The sequence below is a fragment of the Phyllostomus hastatus genome, unplaced genomic scaffold, assembly GCF_019186645.2.
Source record: "Phyllostomus hastatus isolate PE091 unplaced genomic scaffold, TTU_PhHast_1.1 phas_scaffold_760, whole genome shotgun sequence".
NCBI classification, from domain to species: domain Eukaryota; kingdom Metazoa; phylum Chordata; class Mammalia; order Chiroptera; family Phyllostomidae; genus Phyllostomus; species Phyllostomus hastatus.
In genome coordinates, this window is record NW_025334040.1 from 2,099,781 (window position 1) to 2,117,663 (window position 17,883).

General features: G+C 47.2%; 1 protein-coding gene across 3 annotated transcripts in view; it reads left to right on the top strand.

Moving 5' to 3' along the window:
- The window catches only part of MORC2 (MORC family CW-type zinc finger 2), a 39,141-nt gene extending 23,201 nt beyond the window's left edge, over nucleotides 1–15,940 (top strand). The window contains exons 7-27 of one of the 3 annotated variants that reach the window (XM_045826818.1): nucleotides 860–1,019; nucleotides 1,131–1,242; nucleotides 1,750–1,875; nucleotides 2,465–2,544; nucleotides 3,282–3,364; nucleotides 3,892–3,977; nucleotides 5,092–5,232; nucleotides 5,330–5,484; nucleotides 5,599–5,727; nucleotides 6,256–6,361; nucleotides 6,673–6,805; nucleotides 8,495–8,569; nucleotides 8,652–9,032; nucleotides 9,591–9,722; nucleotides 10,209–10,263; nucleotides 10,666–10,807; nucleotides 10,919–11,143; nucleotides 11,235–11,328; nucleotides 14,184–14,372; nucleotides 14,465–14,557; nucleotides 15,674–15,940. In XM_045826818.1, coding sequence (XP_045682774.1) covers nucleotides 860–1,019; nucleotides 1,131–1,242; nucleotides 1,750–1,875; nucleotides 2,465–2,544; nucleotides 3,282–3,364; nucleotides 3,892–3,977; nucleotides 5,092–5,232; nucleotides 5,330–5,484; nucleotides 5,599–5,727; nucleotides 6,256–6,361; nucleotides 6,673–6,805; nucleotides 8,495–8,569; nucleotides 8,652–9,032; nucleotides 9,591–9,722; nucleotides 10,209–10,263; nucleotides 10,666–10,807; nucleotides 10,919–11,143; nucleotides 11,235–11,328; nucleotides 14,184–14,372; nucleotides 14,465–14,557; nucleotides 15,674–15,742 — 2,766 coding nt within the window. In that variant the 3' untranslated portion in view covers nucleotides 15,743–15,940. The remainder of the gene's footprint in view (nucleotides 1–859; nucleotides 1,020–1,130; nucleotides 1,243–1,749; nucleotides 1,876–2,464; nucleotides 2,545–3,281; nucleotides 3,365–3,891; nucleotides 3,978–5,091; nucleotides 5,233–5,329; nucleotides 5,485–5,598; nucleotides 5,728–6,255; nucleotides 6,362–6,672; nucleotides 6,806–8,494; nucleotides 8,570–8,651; nucleotides 9,033–9,590; nucleotides 9,723–10,208; nucleotides 10,264–10,665; nucleotides 10,808–10,918; nucleotides 11,144–11,234; nucleotides 11,329–14,183; nucleotides 14,373–14,464; nucleotides 14,558–15,673) is intronic. The other 2 variants (XM_045826820.1, XM_045826821.1) reach the window with 2 other exon arrangements.
- Nucleotides 15,941–17,883: the final 1,943 nt, after the last annotated feature.

Genomic DNA, 17,883 nt, shown 5'->3' on the forward strand with positions numbered 1-17,883 from the left:
GATGATTTTCTTGTTTTTCTTTATAGTTTAGTCACTTATGTATGTATTCTTGAATAGTTTGGGTTTGCATATTTATGAATTTTATATAAGTGGACTCATCGTAGGTTTTTTTAAAAAATTGCTTCTGTCATGTAACATTGTGAGATTCGTCTGTGTTGATGCTGGTAGCTGTCAGTTCATTTTCATCACTGTACAATATTCCATTGTATGAATATGCTATAGTTTAATTTTACTTTGTAATGGATATTTTGCTGTTCGTACATGTTTGCTGGTATATACAGGGTTGGCACAACTAACACCTGTTTTTAATTACAAAATCATAAGCGTGTAATTTTATATCATAATAGTATCACACATAAGCACTCTATATGACATTTTAGGTGAGGTGTTCAAATTAGAACTGTCAATTACTATACCCATATTATTACCCTACCAACCACAATCAAGCAGGTGTTACTTCTGCTGGACCCTGTATATACAAAAGTTTGTCTTAAGATGTATACCTGGGAATGGAATTACTGAGTTATAAGTTATGTTTATGTGTATTTTCAGCTTCACTAGATAATTGCCAATATATTTTCCTTAGTGGAAAGAGTAAGAGTATTAACAAACTAAGAAAATGGCCAAGGACATTCCAAGCAAGAAGCCCCCTTTGCAGAGGCCCCAGGGCATAACCTAGCATATGCCAGAGGACCTAGTGATGTGAGGCTGACTCTTGGGAAGAGGCAGGAGCCACAGAGCCTCTGGTGAAGGGCTGTGGAGCTTGGGCCTCACGTCTGGGTCAGTGTGGAGCCACTGTGGGGAGGGATAAGATGAATGCAGTTTTTAGGGGAAGTGTCTGTCTGTGCTTACTCCAAAGGTGATAGTCCCATTGCCCACCTGGAATGCTCGGACCCGGGAGCCTGTCACAGACAACATGGAAAAGTTCTCCATTGAGACAGAGCTCATCTACAAGTATTCTCCCTTCCGCAATGAGGAGGAAGTGATGACTCAGTTCACGAAGATTCCTGGGGACAGTGGTAAGTAGGCTTTGAGTCTGCATTGCTTGGAATCTGGAGCTCCAGAGCCCACAAGTGGTGTGGGAAGGGGCTGGGGGCACCTGGCACAAAGAAAGGATTTCTGTTCTCTAGGAACACTGGTGATCATCTTTAATCTCAAACTTATGGATAACGGACAGCCAGAGCTAGACATAATGTCAAATCCAAGAGATATCCAGATGGCAGAGACTTCCCCAGAGGGCACGTGAGTGTGGCTGGGAAGGGAGGGAAGCCCTGGAACTGGTACCCATTCTGTCAGTTGGGAGAAGCTCAGGAGGTGACTTGAGGGGAGAGCTCATTCCAATTTCCCAGTATTAAGAGTTCATGAAACTGAGAACTCCACATCTTGGCTCAAGGCAAAGGGAATCATAGCACAGCAGATCCTCAGCTAAGCCAAAAGAAAGGGTGAATGATTCCTTGCTCTAATTCCTTGATTTGACAGAAGAAGAAACAGGCTGTAGATTGGGGGGAGGAATTACCAGGTCATGGTGGGGCCATCTGGGTCAGATGTCTTATGGGGCATCTGTGCTGGGGACATGAGAGGGGGCAGGATGTGATGCCATCACTGTGGGAGTACACTTTTAGTGTGGCAGGAGAAGCCAATGTGCAAGGTGGAAAGGTGGAGGGCCTGCAGAAAGATTGTCCTACTGTATTCTTGGTGAGGCTGGTTGTGGGGCGGGTGACAGCACTCCTTTGTTCTTGCCACCTCCAGGAAGCCTGAACGGCGCTCATTCCGTGCCTACGCTGCTGTTCTCTATATTGATCCCCGGATGAGAATCTTCATTCATGGGCACAAGGTGCAGACCAAGAGGCTCTCTTGCTGCCTGTATAAGCCCAGGTAGGGGCCTGCCCACCTTGCCCTGCTGTTTCCCTTGGGCCTGGCCACTCTTCTCTAGGGCATTGTTGGAGTGATGGCTAGATGAGAGGTTGTAACAGTGTTAACTGTGTTAGAGCCTTTAAGCCGTCTGTGATTTACTGTGGGGAACTTCTGGCTCTTGAGGAAGAGACAGAGGTAGCCAATGGGCTGTAGAGATTGGTTGGTGAAGCTCATTGAGGGTAAGTGCCCTCTGTGACGTGGAAGGTGCCCTGCCTGGCACAGTTAGCTGTCTGAGCCTCTTGGGTTCAGGGCTGTTAGACAATACACAGCAAAACAAAGGCCCTGGCTAATTACTGAGGTTTGTTTATGCTGTGGGATTAATGACACCTTGTGAGTAGTTAGGTTGCTTATGAAACTGCATCAGGAGGCAAGGGGCAAGTAGAATGAGTTGAGTCTTTTTGCTGAAATAAGCATGCCTCTGACTCACCAGGAGGGACCAGGACAATGCAGCTTGGGAGGAGGCAGGAAGTCTGGGTGCTTCCTGAGCTGCTTGGGTTGTTGCCCTGCCCCCTGCTGTTTGGGCCCTTAGGTTGCTTTTTCCCCTGTTCAGGATGTACAAGTATACATCAAGCCGGTTCAAGACTCGGGCAGAGCAGGAGGTGAAGAAAGCCGAGCATGTAGCACGAATTGGTAATGTTGCCCCTATGCAGGAGGGGTTAAATGGGGGTCGCTGGGTACACAGCTTGTGGCTAAAGCAAGATCCAGGAAAAAGCTCCATCCAATACCTTGGGGCAGTTCCTCCTGCACCCCTCCCGCTCTGGCCAATCTTAGCAAGTTTTTCTCCCGATTCTTTTCTCTTCTTCAGCCATCTGTAGGAACTTACCTAAAACAATGTCAACTGCTGGGCTTGCCCAGAGTGAAGAATCCCACACTGTCCTCTGCCCCATATATTTGTTAAACTGGTTTTTATGACTCCAGGGCAAAAATCTCAAGGTCTGTCATGATAACAGGGCTTCTTGGTTGCTTAATGGAGAGTGATTGGCTGAGGATTTTGATAACTTCCAGCTGTTGCTTAGGGTTTAACTTGCATTGCCTTTGGCAGTTTTTGACCTGCTCTGATTCATTTGTAAAGTTTGAAAAGCATGTGTCAGGTATAATAGTGCCAGTTTCCTTGTTCCCTCCTTGATTTTCCTTTTTGAATTGACTCTGCAGTCCAAGCAGGGAGGTTGCTCACCAGCTCACCTGTACATTGACAGTGTACATACACACCACACACACACACACACCACACACACACACACACACACACACACACTCACTCACTCACTCTTCCCTTGTCCAGTAGGGACTGCACTGTGGGATCCGAGAAGGATTGCTAAGACTTTTGAACCTTTGAATTCCTTATCATGGTTTCTTTTGGGTTTCAGCTGAAGAGAAGGCCCGGGAGGCGGAGACCAAAGCTCGGACATTAGAACTACGCTTAGGTGGAGACCTCACACGAGACTCCAGGGTAAGGATCCAGACCTGCACAGCTCTTCTCTGGCATTTCTGGCAGTAGGATCCCAGAGCTGGCCTGGCTCAGCCCCAAGACAGTCATGAAACCTTTGCCCTAAAGCTGGGATGTTTTGATGTTTCCCTAATCACTGTTAAACACACTGTATGGCAAAGTCTTGGTTGATCATTTCAACATCCCAAATAACCATATAAGGTATGAACACTGTTCGTATCCTTGGTTTATAGGAAGAGAAATTGAAGTGAAAAGCATCACTTGCCCCAGGTTACTCAGTGGTGAGAGTCAGAGCAGTTCTCTGACCCTCCCAGTCTGACACACACCTCTGTAGGCTGTTGTTTCAGTAAGCCTGGCCAAGTGAAACACAGCTTTTGAGCTTGTCCCCATTTTTTGTAGCAAAGAAGTAAATATCTAGGTGGTGGTCTGCTTCCATGTGATGTAAAGTAAAGTTTTAGATGTGTTGTAATGTTTCCTGCTATGGCCCAGAGCACCTGCTACCCTCACTGGATGCTGACCTTTGTTTCCAGGTAATGTTGAGGCAAGTCCAGAACACAGCCATTACCCTGCGTAGAGAAGCCGATGTCAAGAAGCGGATCAAGGATGCTAAGCAGCGGTGAGTGCCAGGGCTGGCCTTTGACCTTTTAAGATTATGGCGTTTTTGTACTGATTTTTGACAGAGAGCTTGAGGAATTCCCCCTTACCCTGTAAGTTTGCCATTCTGTCACAAAGATTGCTTTGAGAAAGCCATTTATGTTGTAATCCCAAATGCTGGTCAAATGTCTGTTGTAGAACAGTTTTTCCTAGCTCAGTTCCTTCTTGAGCTAGGAAAAGGCAGGGCAGTGCCAATGGAACTGAACACCAAACCTTTCTCACTGGCACCCGTCTATTGGTCTGTGTTTCTTTCCTTCCTTTTCTTCACCCTTGTCGCACTCTCTCCTCTTTTATCTTTCCTCCCGTTTCCCCCCTTGCCTTTGCTCTTTTTCTTTTCTTTTAGAGACTATCTAAAATGCTCATTGTATAAAGCTTGTAAAATATGGAACACATTAAAAAGTTTTTTAAACTTAGCTATACTTCTACTACCTGGTGATATTTACTCTTAATTTTGTTATCTCTGGTTACATTTGTGGGATAATGCTATAGCTTGAGTTTTGGACCTTTCTCATCCAGAATGGGTATTTGTCCTGGCTCATTGAGGTATCTCCCTGTCCCGCCTCTATGTGTGGAGCCTCTCTGGGCTCTGGGCCTTGAATTCCTGGCTTGCTTGTGGCTCCCTTGTCACAGGCATAGGTTTCAGGTTTCTTCTGTTGGAGTCCGTCTATTGCATCTGTTTTTCAGTTTCCATGATTTTGCTGACATTTGTCACATGACGGTCTCTTCTGTCACACTATATGTTCATTGTTGTGAATTTTTGCCTTTTCAAAATTACTGTCACATTAGTGGAGTAGGTATGCAGAAAACCTTGTGTTTATTCACCATGTAACACAGATTTGCAGCAGTGGCATAGTATCCCCTTCAAAACTAAATATAACTCTGTTTTGTTACCAAAGGCCAAAGTTGTATGCTTTTAATTATGTGTTTATTCCTATGAAGTCTAACAGTTTACATATTGAATGAAAATACAAAACTTTTTGCTAAACATGTCTCAAGTTTAAGCTTAACACATTTTAAACACCATGGTTTTTGTGTGTTAACTGGTTGATCTAGTAGAATTTCTTTTGCCTTCTCAGGGCGCTTAAAGAACCTAAGGAACTAAATTTTGTTTTCGGGGTCAACATTGAACACCGGGATCTGGATGGCATGTTCATCTACAACTGTAGCCGCTTGATCAAGATGTATGAGAAAGTGGGCCCACAGCTGGAAGGGGGCATGTGAGTACTGCCGCAGGAGAGCTTTGCAGCCCAAGGCAGATGGTGGGAGGATTTCAGCCAGTGGAATGACAGAGCTGTGTCTTCTTTCTCCATGCAGGGCATGTGGTGGGGTTGTTGGAGTTGTTGATGTGCCCTACCTGGTCCTGGAGCCTACACACAACAAGCAGGACTTCGCTGACGCCAAGGAGTACCGGCACCTACTGAGGGCGATGGGGGAGCACCTGGCACAGTACTGGAAGGACATCGCCATTGGTAATCCCATTTCTCTTCACCTCCTTTATGGTACTTGCACTCACTGCCTGAGGGGGTAAAATTAGGAAGAAGGAGAAGCTGTCTCCTAACAATGTGTGGTTGTTTGCCTTCCAGCCCAGCGGGGAATCATCAAATTCTGGGATGAGTTTGGCTACCTCTCTGCCAACTGGAACCAGCCCCCATCTAGCGACCTGCGTTACAAACGCCGGAGAGCTATGGAAATCCCGATCACCATCCAGTGTGGTGAGTCAGTGGTCAGAACCTTCTTCTGACTCCTTCCCATCACAGTCCATGACCGTCTTTTCTCTTCATCCCCATGCTGGCGTTCTAACTGGACTGACATTCATGGACTCAGAGTCCCACTAGGATATGAGTCTGTTTGGTGATGGCCCTGGGAGCTCAGTCATAGGGCTGTGCTGAGTTTCACTGGTCCCTCCTGATTGAGGCAGAAAGTCATCTAACCTGCCAGACTTCAGTGGGTTTGGTACCACATTGTTTATAGTGTGAGTGATGACTGAGCTAGGGTTCTACTGGTGGAGGGAAAGGGGCTGGGGACACTGAGAGTTCACGACACAAAATTTTCATCCTTGCTGGTATCACTCCCTGAGAAGTATTACTGTTCTGTAAGAAAGGCACAGTGGGAACCAGAGTGAAGGTCTTTGAATGGAAAGTCAAAGGGACGTCTTTGCCTTGGACCTATCTGGGAGGAGCCTGACTATAGATATTGTTGGTTGGCGTGGCTGACTTTGGGGGATGATTTCTGTGTCACAGATTTGTGTCTGAAGTGGCGGACGCTCCCCTTCCAACTGAATTCTGTGGAAAAAGATTATCCTGACACTTGGGTTTGCTCCATGAATCCTGATCCTGAGCAGGACCGGTGAGCACTTTTTTTAACAAGGAGATTGTGGGTATCTCCATCCTTCCACCATGTTTTTTCCACTCTTTGGGCAAATAACTTACTATGCTTCTTGAGGTCAGTGCTTACATCTTTACATCTGTCTTGCTGCACATAATAAGTGTCCTGGAAATAAGAATATTTGTGTCCTGCAGTGAGTATAACTCCATGCGCTGGGAATTCTGAGGTGGTTGCTCTGGCGAGAGACAGTATGGGTTGGCTGAGGAGGAAGGACCTTGCCCTACCCGGAGCCCTGTTTTGCCACAGCCTCCTTTAGCGCCTTCTCTGTACAGGTGTGAGGCTTCTGAGCAGAAGCAGAAGGTTCCCTTAGGGACGTTCAAGAAGGACCTGAAGACACAGGAAGAGAAGCAGAAGCAGCTGACAGAGAAAATTCGCCAACAGCAGGAGAAGCTGGAAGCCCTGCAAGTGCGTAGTCATGGGCAGTGGGCAAAGCCAGGCTGTGTCAGTGTTCTGTCCAGGATGGGATGGAGACTCAGTGGTTCCCTTCTGCAGGCTCAGTCTCACTTTGAACTGTCACCCCGAGTACTGCCAAAGCTTTCCAACCCCAATCTCCATGCACACTGGTTCTCAAGTATGCCTGATTATTCTTTTAAAAAGACATCTTGTTTATGTATTAAAAAATGGTCCAATTAATTTATGAATGTTTAAAAACTCTAGAAAATGAATATCTTACTTTGGAGGTAACTACCATTAACTATGTATTCTTCTATCTTTTTATGACTGCTTGCATACATGTAAATACACATATATTTTATTAGAACTATGGAGATCGTGATGTATTGTGACATACACACAAATACAGTTTTTTAGATATGTATTTTTAGTACATAGTTATTTTCTTTGGGGTAGTTTTCTAAAAGTGAATTTGAAAGACTAAAAAGGTTCTGTAAAATTCTATGGCTTTTAAAAACTTTCCAAATTACCCTGCAGAAGATCTATTAATTTTTGTTTTTCACCAGCTGTACATTTTTATTTTAAGATTTTATTTTATTTTTAGGGAGAGGGGAAGGGTGGGAGAAAGAGAAGGAGAGAAGCATCAATGTGTGGTTGCCTCTCACACGCCCCCAGCTGAAGACATGGCCCGCAGCTCAGGCATGTGCCCCTACTGGGAATGGAACCAGCAACCTTCCAATTCGCAAGCTGACGCTCAATCCACTGAGCTACACCAGCCAGGGCCATACATATATTTTTAAATGTTTCTGCAAATTTGATTGGCAGAGGTATACATTTTATAATTTGAATTTCTTTCATATTTCTAAAATTGGACAATTTTTCATGTGTCTTTTTATGTTTCTTATAGAATTGCTTATTAGAGTTCTGTGCCCCCCCCCCCTTGATTTGTCAGGGTTATTTTGCTTTTTAAAAAAAAATTTATTTATGTATTCTTTAGAGAGGGTAAGGAGAGAAAGAGGGAGAGAAACATCAATGTGTGACTTCCTCTCATGCACCCCCTATTGCGGACCTGGCCCGCAGCCTAGGCATGTGCCTTAGACTGGGAATTGAACCCGTGAATCTTGGATTCGCAGGCACTCAATCCACTGAGTCATACCAGCCAGGACAGGGTTTGTTTTTTGTTTTTTTTGTTTTGTTTTGTTTTGTTTTTTTTAAGATAGATTTGTGGAACCAGCCCTTTATTGTATATGTTACAAAAGCTTATTGCTTTCTGGCTTCTGTGTCTGTGCAGATGCTCTCGTTAACACAGACATCTTGTGCATGCCTCCCTGTTTGCTGAATCCCACCTGTCCTTTCAATGTGTGGCCGCCTCCTGTGCGCCCCCTACTGGGGGACCTGGCCCACAACCTAGGCATATGCCCTGACTTGTTCATCAGGCTTTTCCCACCTCTTTTGGGCTGCTTATGGGAATTTAGCCCACTCTTTCAATTGCTGGGTTAATCATAGAGAATCCTGCAATTTGCTAATGGCTTAGTGTATAGGTATTTTTTTGTTTTCCCAGTGAGAATGGGAGACTTGTACTATTAAGACTGTGGCCCAGGTTTTCTTTTTTATTTGTCCACTGTCCTAGATAGTGGGATCCAAAGAGTTTGCCTGAATGTACCAGGATAGGCAAACAACCTCATCATGTTTCCCCTGCAGAAAACCACACCCATCCGTTCCCAAGCTGACCTGAAGAAATTGCCTTTGGAAGTAACCACCAGACCTTCCACTGAGGTAAAGCCTAGGGGCAAGAGAGGGCTTTTCTTCAGGTGTCTTGTACTAGTCAGTGTTTTCACTCTCTCTGGACCTCTTTTAGGAACCTGTACGTAGACCTCAGCGTCCTCGGTCACCTCCTTTACCTGCTGTGATCAAGAATGCCCCGAGCAGACCCCCTTCCCTGCAACCTCCGAGGCCAACCAGCCAGCCCAGAAAGGCTTCTGTCATCAGCAGCACCCCAAAGCCTCCTGCTCTGGTAGCCCGGGAGGAGGCCTGTACATCTAGGCTTCTCCAGCCACCCGAGGCACCCCGAAAGCCTGCTAACACTGCAGTCAAGACTGTGCCTCGGCCCACCCCTCCAGTGCAGCCACTGTCACCATCTGTACTGCCCAACTCCAAGACCCCTCGGGAGGTCCCAGTCCCCAGAGCCATCAGGACTCCAGTGGTCAAGAAGCCCGAGCCACCTAGTAAACTTCCCCTGGTGAGATGCTTTTCCTCCTCCAGCCCCCAGCCCATTCTCAGTGGTGTAAGAGTAGAGTTGGGCAGTGTTCGACTTGTGCTGGGGCAGCCTGAGGGGGAGGAGGAGTCTAGATAGCTGAAGGGACTTGGTCAGGGGCATAGGACAGTTTGGTTCTTTATCCAGGGAGCTTTTCACTGCTCCTCTGAGTTGTGGTTTGCCACAAACCTGAAATGCCTCCACTGGCTTCTCATGCTGTGGGCATAGGTTGGTGGTCTAGTGACAGACAACCTTGCTGGGCTATAGTAGTGGTTGGTGTGTCTCAGGGAGCTCACAGCTGGCTGGGCAGGCAGGCTGCCCAAGTATGGAGTGAATTAAGAGACTTACCCTGTGAGAGCTTTGAGCAGAGGTCCTTGTGGGCACAGGGGCCAGGAGATTGCTGTGTACTAAGTAGTGTCGGGGGGGTTGCTTAGCCCTGACATTGGCCCGCAAGCTTCTCTCTGAAGCTCCTTTAGGCCAGAGGGAGTCTTCCTGCACTTCAAGGGCTGGCATGGCTCCTTAATATTCCTTCTCTTGCTCTAGGCCACCCCTGCTCGGAAGCGGACTCTTGAGGTCTCTGATGAAGAAGAGGCTGAGGAAGAGTCTGAGAGGAGGAAGGAGAAGTCCAAACGGGGCAAAATTGCTGTGAAGGAGGAAAAGAAGGACTTGAATGAGGTAGGTGCTCAAGGTGAAGTTCTCAGAGCTTCCTTCCCCAGGGTGTCCATCCCCCCCCACCTGCAGTCTGTGTGCTAGCTCCATTTGTGCTCTGTGACATGAGCCCGCCAGAAGCCCGGTTCATCTCTGAAGGACTCTAAGTCACAAAGAGGACTAGAAACTGTAATGGGTAGGATCCTGAGTGAGAGTGGCCTCTGGCTGTAGTCACAGGTCTGAAGTCACATTGGTGCAGATCAGGGAGGCTTGAAACCCCTTGCGTCCTGTGTCTGTGACATTCTGCCCCTTGCCTGCTATCTTATTTGTAAAGGTTACAGGAGGGTAGATATCTAAGGTGGTGGTTTAAGGGGTGGCTGCCAGCAAGGTGATTTAAACTGCCGTGTAAATCAGCACACAGGTGACAGCTGATGACCCTGGGAAGGTAGTCATGCAAAAGTCTGCTCTTTGGGGGCCCTGGGGAAAGCCTCTAACAGACTGTTCTCCTTGTAGCTCTCAGACAGTCCTGAGGAAGAAGACTCAGCTGACTTCAAGAAGGCTCAGAAAGGTGAGTTCAGGGACATACCTGCAGTCTGTGGGGGAAGTGGGGCATCTCAGCCAGCAGGTCAGCCTATCCTGAAAGCTTATGGAGGTTTTCCTGGCCCTGGGCCCCTGTGCTGCAGTGGTTCCAAGTCTAATTCCAAGAATTCTGCAGAAAGTACACCCTTATGTGTATTTTTAGCACATAATTCCTTGGCATTCACCTCTGGTAGTCACTCATTCTGCTGCTCTTTGCAACTCCTAGGGAAGGAGACCAGGGTCTCTGGGCTCCATGTCCCTGGCATAGTGCCAGGAAGAACCTAAGGGGTTCTTGTCCCTGAAAACCCTGGGACAGCCTTTCTCTAGATGTACCTGACTGAGTGAGGGACCCAGTCTAGTTTTCTGACTTCTACCCCATCCCCATTCTCAGATAAAGGGCTGCACGTGGAGGTGCGTGTGAACAGAGAGTGGTACACAGGCCGTGTCACAGCTGTGGAGGTGGGCAAGCATGTGGTGCGGTGGAAGGTGAAGTTTGACTACGTGCCCACAGACACAACACCAAGAGACCGCTGGTAATGCCCCTTTTAAGAGGCTGGGTTGAAAGAGCTGGCCAGGCCAGGGGAGGCTGTGTGCCATTCTGGGAGCTCATGATACATGTGACAGAAGCACTTTATCCTCCCTAGGGTGGAAAAAGACAGTGAGGATGTGCGACTGATGAAGCCTCCTTCCCCGGAGTATCAGAGTCCTGACACACAGCAGGAAGGTGGAGAGGAGGCTGAGTCCACGGTGGTCCAGCAGGCTGTGGTCGTGACAGACCCTTCCACTTCTGAATGCATCCGAATTGAGCCTGACACCACTGCCCCGAGCTCCAACCATGAGACCATTGACCTGCTCGTCCAGATCCTCCGGTGTGTTTGTCATCCTGTTCTGGGGCCAGGAGTGGTTCTCTACCCCTCCACACCATTGTGATTTCCTATCCCTACTTTCTTTCTTGTTTAGGAATTGTTTACGGTACTTCCTGCCTCCAAGTTTCCCTATCTCCAAGAAAGAGTTGAGTGCTATGAATTCAGATGAGCTGATATCGTTTCCTCTGGTGAGTCTGGCCTGACCTTTAATTTTGCACTCCACATGCCCCCTTGGAGCTTGTTATGATTGTCAGCTCTCAGCTGTGCGCCTCCCAGCCAGCTTCCCTTTCGTATGATGAGAGGATGAAGGAAGAGACTTAACATTGTGGAAAAAGATACGGCCTAGCTGGACATGGCTCTGGTGTCACGAGACCCTGGTCCTGAGTCCTCACTTAGGGACAGTAGGCCTGGTTCAACATTTTACAATAAATACACTTGTTTTCCTTTGCCCCAGACAACAGTGAAGAACAGTCTCTAAGTGCCTGAAACTTGACTCTTAAGGGGGACATGTATAGAGAGAAACTCGTGATGTGTGGAAATGAGCACCGAGTCTTATTTAACCCAGCAAATGCTGATGTGGCACCTTCCCTGAGCAGGCCCTGTGCTGGTAGGGAGCAGCGAAAGTCCTGCTTCCAAGGGGCTTAAGAATCAGTAGAGACTGACATTTTACCAGGTAGCTGGATGTGAGGTGGAGAGCAGTGAGTATTGTGGAAGTGGACAGCCTGGGAGAAGAGGAGAGAGTGGCAGGGGGGCTTTTTTGAATAAAGGCTCAGAGGGATGAAGGGGCATGTGGGGGTGAATATTTAGGAAAGAAGGTGGCCAGAGAGCCAGGATATGATTCATTTTGAATCTCTAGTCTTAAGTACAGTGGCTTAACACTCTATGAAAATGAGTTGAGCTGATAGAATTGTCAGTCTGAACCATGTCTAGGGCAGGGGTCAACAAACTTTTTCTGCATAGGACCAGTTAGCAAATTATTTTCAGCTTTGTAGGCTACATAGTTTGTGGCAACTGCTCACCTCTATTATAGCCTGAAAGCCACCATAGACAATATGTGAAGGAAAGGATGTGGCTGTGTTCAGTAAAGCTCTATTTACAAAAATAGGCAACAAGCTGATTTGGCTCATGGGCCATAGTCTGCTGCCCCTGCCTCTAAGAGAGTAACTCTGGTAGCATGTTTGGGAAGTATGGGTGGATGGGAGATACAGGGATAAGGAGGCTGGTCCAGTTGTAAAAGATCAGAGGTGAGGGACCTAGAAGGGAAGCCAGAGTGGTAGGAGTGGACCAGAAGGTGAAAGGGCCGTGTCAGATGTCATTAGACTGGTCTTTCACTGTAGGCAAGTAAGTGATGGGGGAGGAGGCAGAGGCTGCATGCCTCCCTGTTACTCAAGCCTGAGGGAATTGAAGGTTTATGACAAAGCTATTAACTGGGAGAGAAAACAGGGGTTTCATCAGAGAAAGATGGTTAGTTGAAATTTAATTGTGTGGGGCTGGAAGTACTGGCACTAAATTTCTGATTATGTCCATTGGGCATTAAGGGGGCTATATGTAGAATGGGGGCTATTATTTGGGGTCAGGAAGGTTGGGCTAGAGATAGGGATCTCAGAATCATCCACATCAAGTGGGATGTGTTTATGGTAGGAATAGCTAAGTTTTCTAGGGTGGTTTTTCTAGAGAAGGGACATGGAATTGAAACTGCAGGATTATATATTCAAGATGCTGGGCCCTCATTTGGCAGTTATGTTCTTGATAAGGTTTTCCAGAGGGAAAAATACGGGGTTTTATCTCTATTCCACTTTAAAAAAAGAAATGAGGCTAGGAGTCAACACTAAGCCTCTGAGAGGTGAAGGGTCTATTGTGGCAGAGCTCAGGTTTAAATCTGCTTTAGCTTAAAGTTGCTAAACTCAAGGCGAAGCCTGGGTGCAGTGGGCTCAACAGCTCAAACTGAAACATGGTCAGCAGGAGCTTCTGAGCTTAAAGTAGTCTGTTAGCTTATTCTTGTTAAAGGAGGTATATCACCAATGCATCAACTTGATGCCCTCCTGACTGTAGTGTCTAAAATAACTCAAACTTTAATTTTTCTGATGTTGGGGACACAATAGAATCTAGTGTTCATTATGTTGTTGTCAGTCTGAATGATCATGTTTTTCCCCACCATGCTGAACCAGGGGTTGCATAAAGTCCACAGGGATCCTGCAAATATTTTATGTGTATATATATATATATTGCCTGGCGGGTGTAGCTCAGTGGATTGAGTGTGAGCCTGTGAACCAAAGGGTCCTGGGTTCAATTCCCAGTCAGGGTACATGCCTGGGTTGTGGGCTAGGTCCCCAGGAGGGGCCGTGTGTGAGGCAGCCACACATTGATGATTCTCTCCCTTCTTTCTCCTTTCCTTTCTCTCTAAAAGTAAATAAGTAAAATCTTAAAAGATACTTATGTATATAAAACTGTGAATTTATAATGCCTTTAAAATGAAAATTTTCTCTTACTTTAAAAAAGACAAATAATTACTTGGGGAAAAAAAAAAACAATTACAAATCCCAGTCAGATTCAAGACATTGTATACTGAATTTTTTTTTAAATTTTATTTATTTATTTTTTTAGAGAGGGAAGGGAGGGAGAGAGAGAGAAACATCAATGTGTGGTTGCTGCAGGTCATGGCCTGCAACCCAGGCATGTACCCTGACTGGGAATCGAACCTGCGACACTTTGATTCGCAGCCTGTGCTCAATCCACTGAGCTATGCCAGCCAGGGCTGTATACTGAATTTTAATACTTTGGAGCAAGTTCAAACATTTATTTTGTGCTGCCAAAGTAATTCTTTGTATAGAACTTGAAGTTTCTTTTGCCAGCTTGGTTTAATGAGATAACATTCTTGACTGTAAGGTGAATGACCCAGTTAAATACTTGGAGTAACAGTTCTTTTTAAAGATAGCAGTCAGGAGCTACCCAACGCTAGGTAGCTCATATATCCTCAGAGAAGTAAATAAATGCTAGAGTTGGTAAGACTCATGCACCAACCCTCTGGCTTCCCTCCTGACAGAAAGAGTACTTCAGGCAGTACGAAGTGGGGCTCCAGAATCTGTGCCATTCCTACCAGAGTCGTGCTGACTCGAGAGCCAAGGCTTCTGAGGAAAGCCTGCGTGCCTCTGAGAGAAAGCTCCGTGAAACAGAGGAGAAGCTGCAGAAGCTGAGGACCAACATCGTGGCGCTCCTGCAAAAGGTGCAGGAGGTGAGCCAGGCAGCCCTCTCATTGCAGCTGGACCACCTGGTCTCTAAGGGAGGGGGCTTGGGCACCTCTCGCTCCCTTCTCCCCACTCACAGGAATCTGTGGTTCCAACCTTGGCTGCACAGCATCCTGACCAGGCGGGCTGGAGGTGGTGCGGCTGCCTGGGCCTCATCCCAGCCAGACCCACGGTATCAGACTTTTGCCCTTGTTTCAGACATTTTGAAGTACAACCTGGTTTGAGAATCCTTCAAGCCATAAAATAGAAGTTCTCACTTTTCCAGATGACGCCCAGATGGGATTGGGTGGCCCCAAAATGGGGAGTGCCCTGGAGGGTCTCAGTCCTTCCTTTAGGAAGTAAACACTGAGGGCCTGCTCTGTGCCTGTCCTGTGGATACCCAGTGAACCAGACAGGCAAGAGACAGTCCGTGCTCTCACAGCCCAACACTCCAGTCGAAGAGATAGAATTACTGATGGTGGGAAGTGCCACCATGAAGTAGATACAATGAGAGATTGGAAAAGTGGAGGCCACTTTACTAAGATGCTCTGGGGTGGTCTCTCTGAGGAGGTATTTGAGCTGGGAGTGGAACCGATCATGCAAGAGTGAGCGTGGTGCTTCTTGCTGAGAGAAGAGCAGGACTCTGGGCCTAAAGCAGGGAGTTGTGGGCTGTGGGAGAAATGGTGGGGTCTGTAGGAGATAGTCCCTGGAGCAGTGTGGCATCATCCAGTTTACAATCTTAAGACACTTACTCTGGTTGGTTGTAGGAAGGCCTGGAGGGGGTAGAGGTTAGAACCCGGGACTCCAGTGAGGTTCCCACATTTGTCTGGGTGAGAGATTCTGGTGGCCTTAACCTTGGATGGTGACAGTGAGGAGGGTGGGAAGTGGGCAGATCTGTAATATCTGAAGGGAAGGGAGGAAACAAGGGTGATACTTGTGGTCTGTCTTGAGCCTGTGGGCAGAGGGAATATCGTGGCCTATACTGAGATGGGAACAACTTGGGATAGCGTGGTCTAGCTGTGTTGTTTTGGATGTATTGAGTCTGAGAAGCCTGTGATACCTCTAAGGCAACCTGGAACTTGGGGTGGAGTCAGGACAGAAGCAAAAAATCTGGGCGTCATCTGTGCACAGAGGATTGGGGTGGGGAGGGCTGATCTTGATGGGACAGGGCTAACAGCTGGGGGTGGGAAGGAGTGGAGGGAGAGGAGGGGGCTCTGGGCTCAGGCCCCACAGGCTGCAAGAAGGGTGGGGGAGGCAGGCCCCCCACCACCTTATGATCCCCAGCTGACTGCGCTGTGCTCTGTTTCAGGACATTGACATCAATACCGATGATGAGCTGGATGCCTACATCGAGGACCTGATCACCAAGGGGGACTAAGGGGGCTCGGAGCCAGAGATCAGCTCCCCTGCTCCTCAAGGCACAGCTCTCGGGTGGGGGTGGGGGGAGCTGTTTCATTAATGGGTTGGTGGACTTAGTTTGACACACATGGGACATTTGTGCTTTTTGGAGGGAAAAATACTCTGATTCTTTAACTCTTCCCCCCTAAGTTTATAAATATTTATTTTTTAAAAGAAACAAGATGCTGTGCCTGCTGTGCGAGTATACTTTTTTTTTTTTTTTTGGTGACTCTGGGGCAAAGGACAGGGAGCCAGAATGTCAAGCTTGAGCAGTTCCTCTCAGCTTCTGGCTCCTCAAGATGTGGCAAGTCCAGCACCATCCACAAGTTGGAGATGCTCTATGGGCAGGGTGGGTTTCTCTCCTAGAAGATGAATAATGTTGGGATCTGAGGGATAGGGGAGGGAAAGAGCCCCCTGGTGTAATGCCTCCCCTAGGGGTTCTGACCCAGGGGACACCCAAGGGGTTATGGGTCAGAAGGAGGCTTGGTACTGGGTGGCTCCTGTCTCAGATTAGGGGCTTTAAATAGCTTGGAGAAAAAAGATCCTCTTGTTCAACCTTAGCATCCACCACCCAAGTTCTTACTGCTGAAGTGATTTCCTCAGTTCAAGCATTGACAGTGAGGTTTCCTGCCTCAATAACTTGAGGTTGAGGAGTAGGCAGATCTGACACTGGTCAGACTGTTGACCTGGGTATTACAACAAATGTTTGAATTACAAAGATTTGTTTTAGGAAAGGACATTGTGTGTGAAAGAGCCCCTGGTACTGATATGGTGGTGGCCTCTGTCTGTGGTGTGGCAGGGTCTAGAGAGCCTCTTGCTTTCTCTTTTACTGCTTCCACTCTGCCCTGCACCACCACACCCAGTCAGGGTCCCTGCTGTGGGGCTGATGGAAGGGAGTCTCTGAGCCACACTCACCCACAGGTGGAGGAGGTGGGCCCCAGGTTCTCCAGAGGCATACCACACCTTTCCTCCTGTCAGTCACAGCCTCATACACCTGTGTCCCTCAAGCATCTTCTCAGGGTCAAATACAAAGGCAAGAGTTGTTTTAATAGCTATTGGAAAAGTTCTGGTTTGATTTTTCTCCCAACTCTCTTCTATCCTGTCTTTTATTTGGGGACTTTGGGTTTTCTGAAGGCCTTGTACCATTGGCTTCTGGTTCAAACCAGCATGTACCCAACCCATGTCAGCAGTGGCCCATATGCTGCCCTGTGAGGTCTGTCTAAGATGAAGCACTGGAGAGGGAAGCAGGCCACACTGGAATCAGGAGTCTATCCACTTGTGCACATGGTCAGAGGCATGTATGGCATGTGGGTTTTGGACTTCCCCAAACTACATCCCTTGGAGAGGGTTGTTTGTGGGAAATACCACTGAGACCGACCCTGGCTTCCTCTGGGAGGTTGAGTGTCTTGGGATGTCTTGAGCTGGTGACTCCTCCCCTGTCCAGCTCTTTCCATTCCCAGGCAGCATGTGGTCCATTCTTGTCCCCAAACCTGTTTTAATCTAAAGGGAAGTTGGTTCTGCACTTTTACTAGAGGGTAATACTCAAGTTTTTTATTTACAGGTCTGTAATCAAAATGCAATACTATAAACTTTTACTGGAGAGACTCCTGAACTCAGTCTTTTTTTTTCTCTTAGTAAAATCCAGCACCTTCCTCCTCTTCATTCTTTCCACCATGACACCTTTAAACTGTCTTCAAATTCTCTATCTCTACCATCTTCATTGTTTTCTGTCTTCATCCTCAACACCCACAGAAACTGAAATACTGAATTTCTCTAATGTTTTACTTTCGACTTCTGGATATGCCCACTGTGCTGACTGCAGCCTGTTTCCCAGGAGAGTTCCTGCCTTTTCTTGGTGGAAAGATAAAATGCAGAGGTCCCTTCCTTTGCTTGGTCTTGGAATAGTTGACCTGCTTGGGAGGAGGGAGGTGGCCTGGCTGGTCTGTGGCAGGAAGGTCCCTATTTAGTTTAAGACAGCAAACAGGTGAATGAGTGCAGCAACCCTTGTTAAGGAGTGGGAGGGATGTGAGTTTTCCTTTAGTCTTTTTTTTTTAAGTGACACATATGGTGAAAGTTCTAACAGTACAAAAGGCTGGATCATGAAAAGCAAGGTTTCCTTCT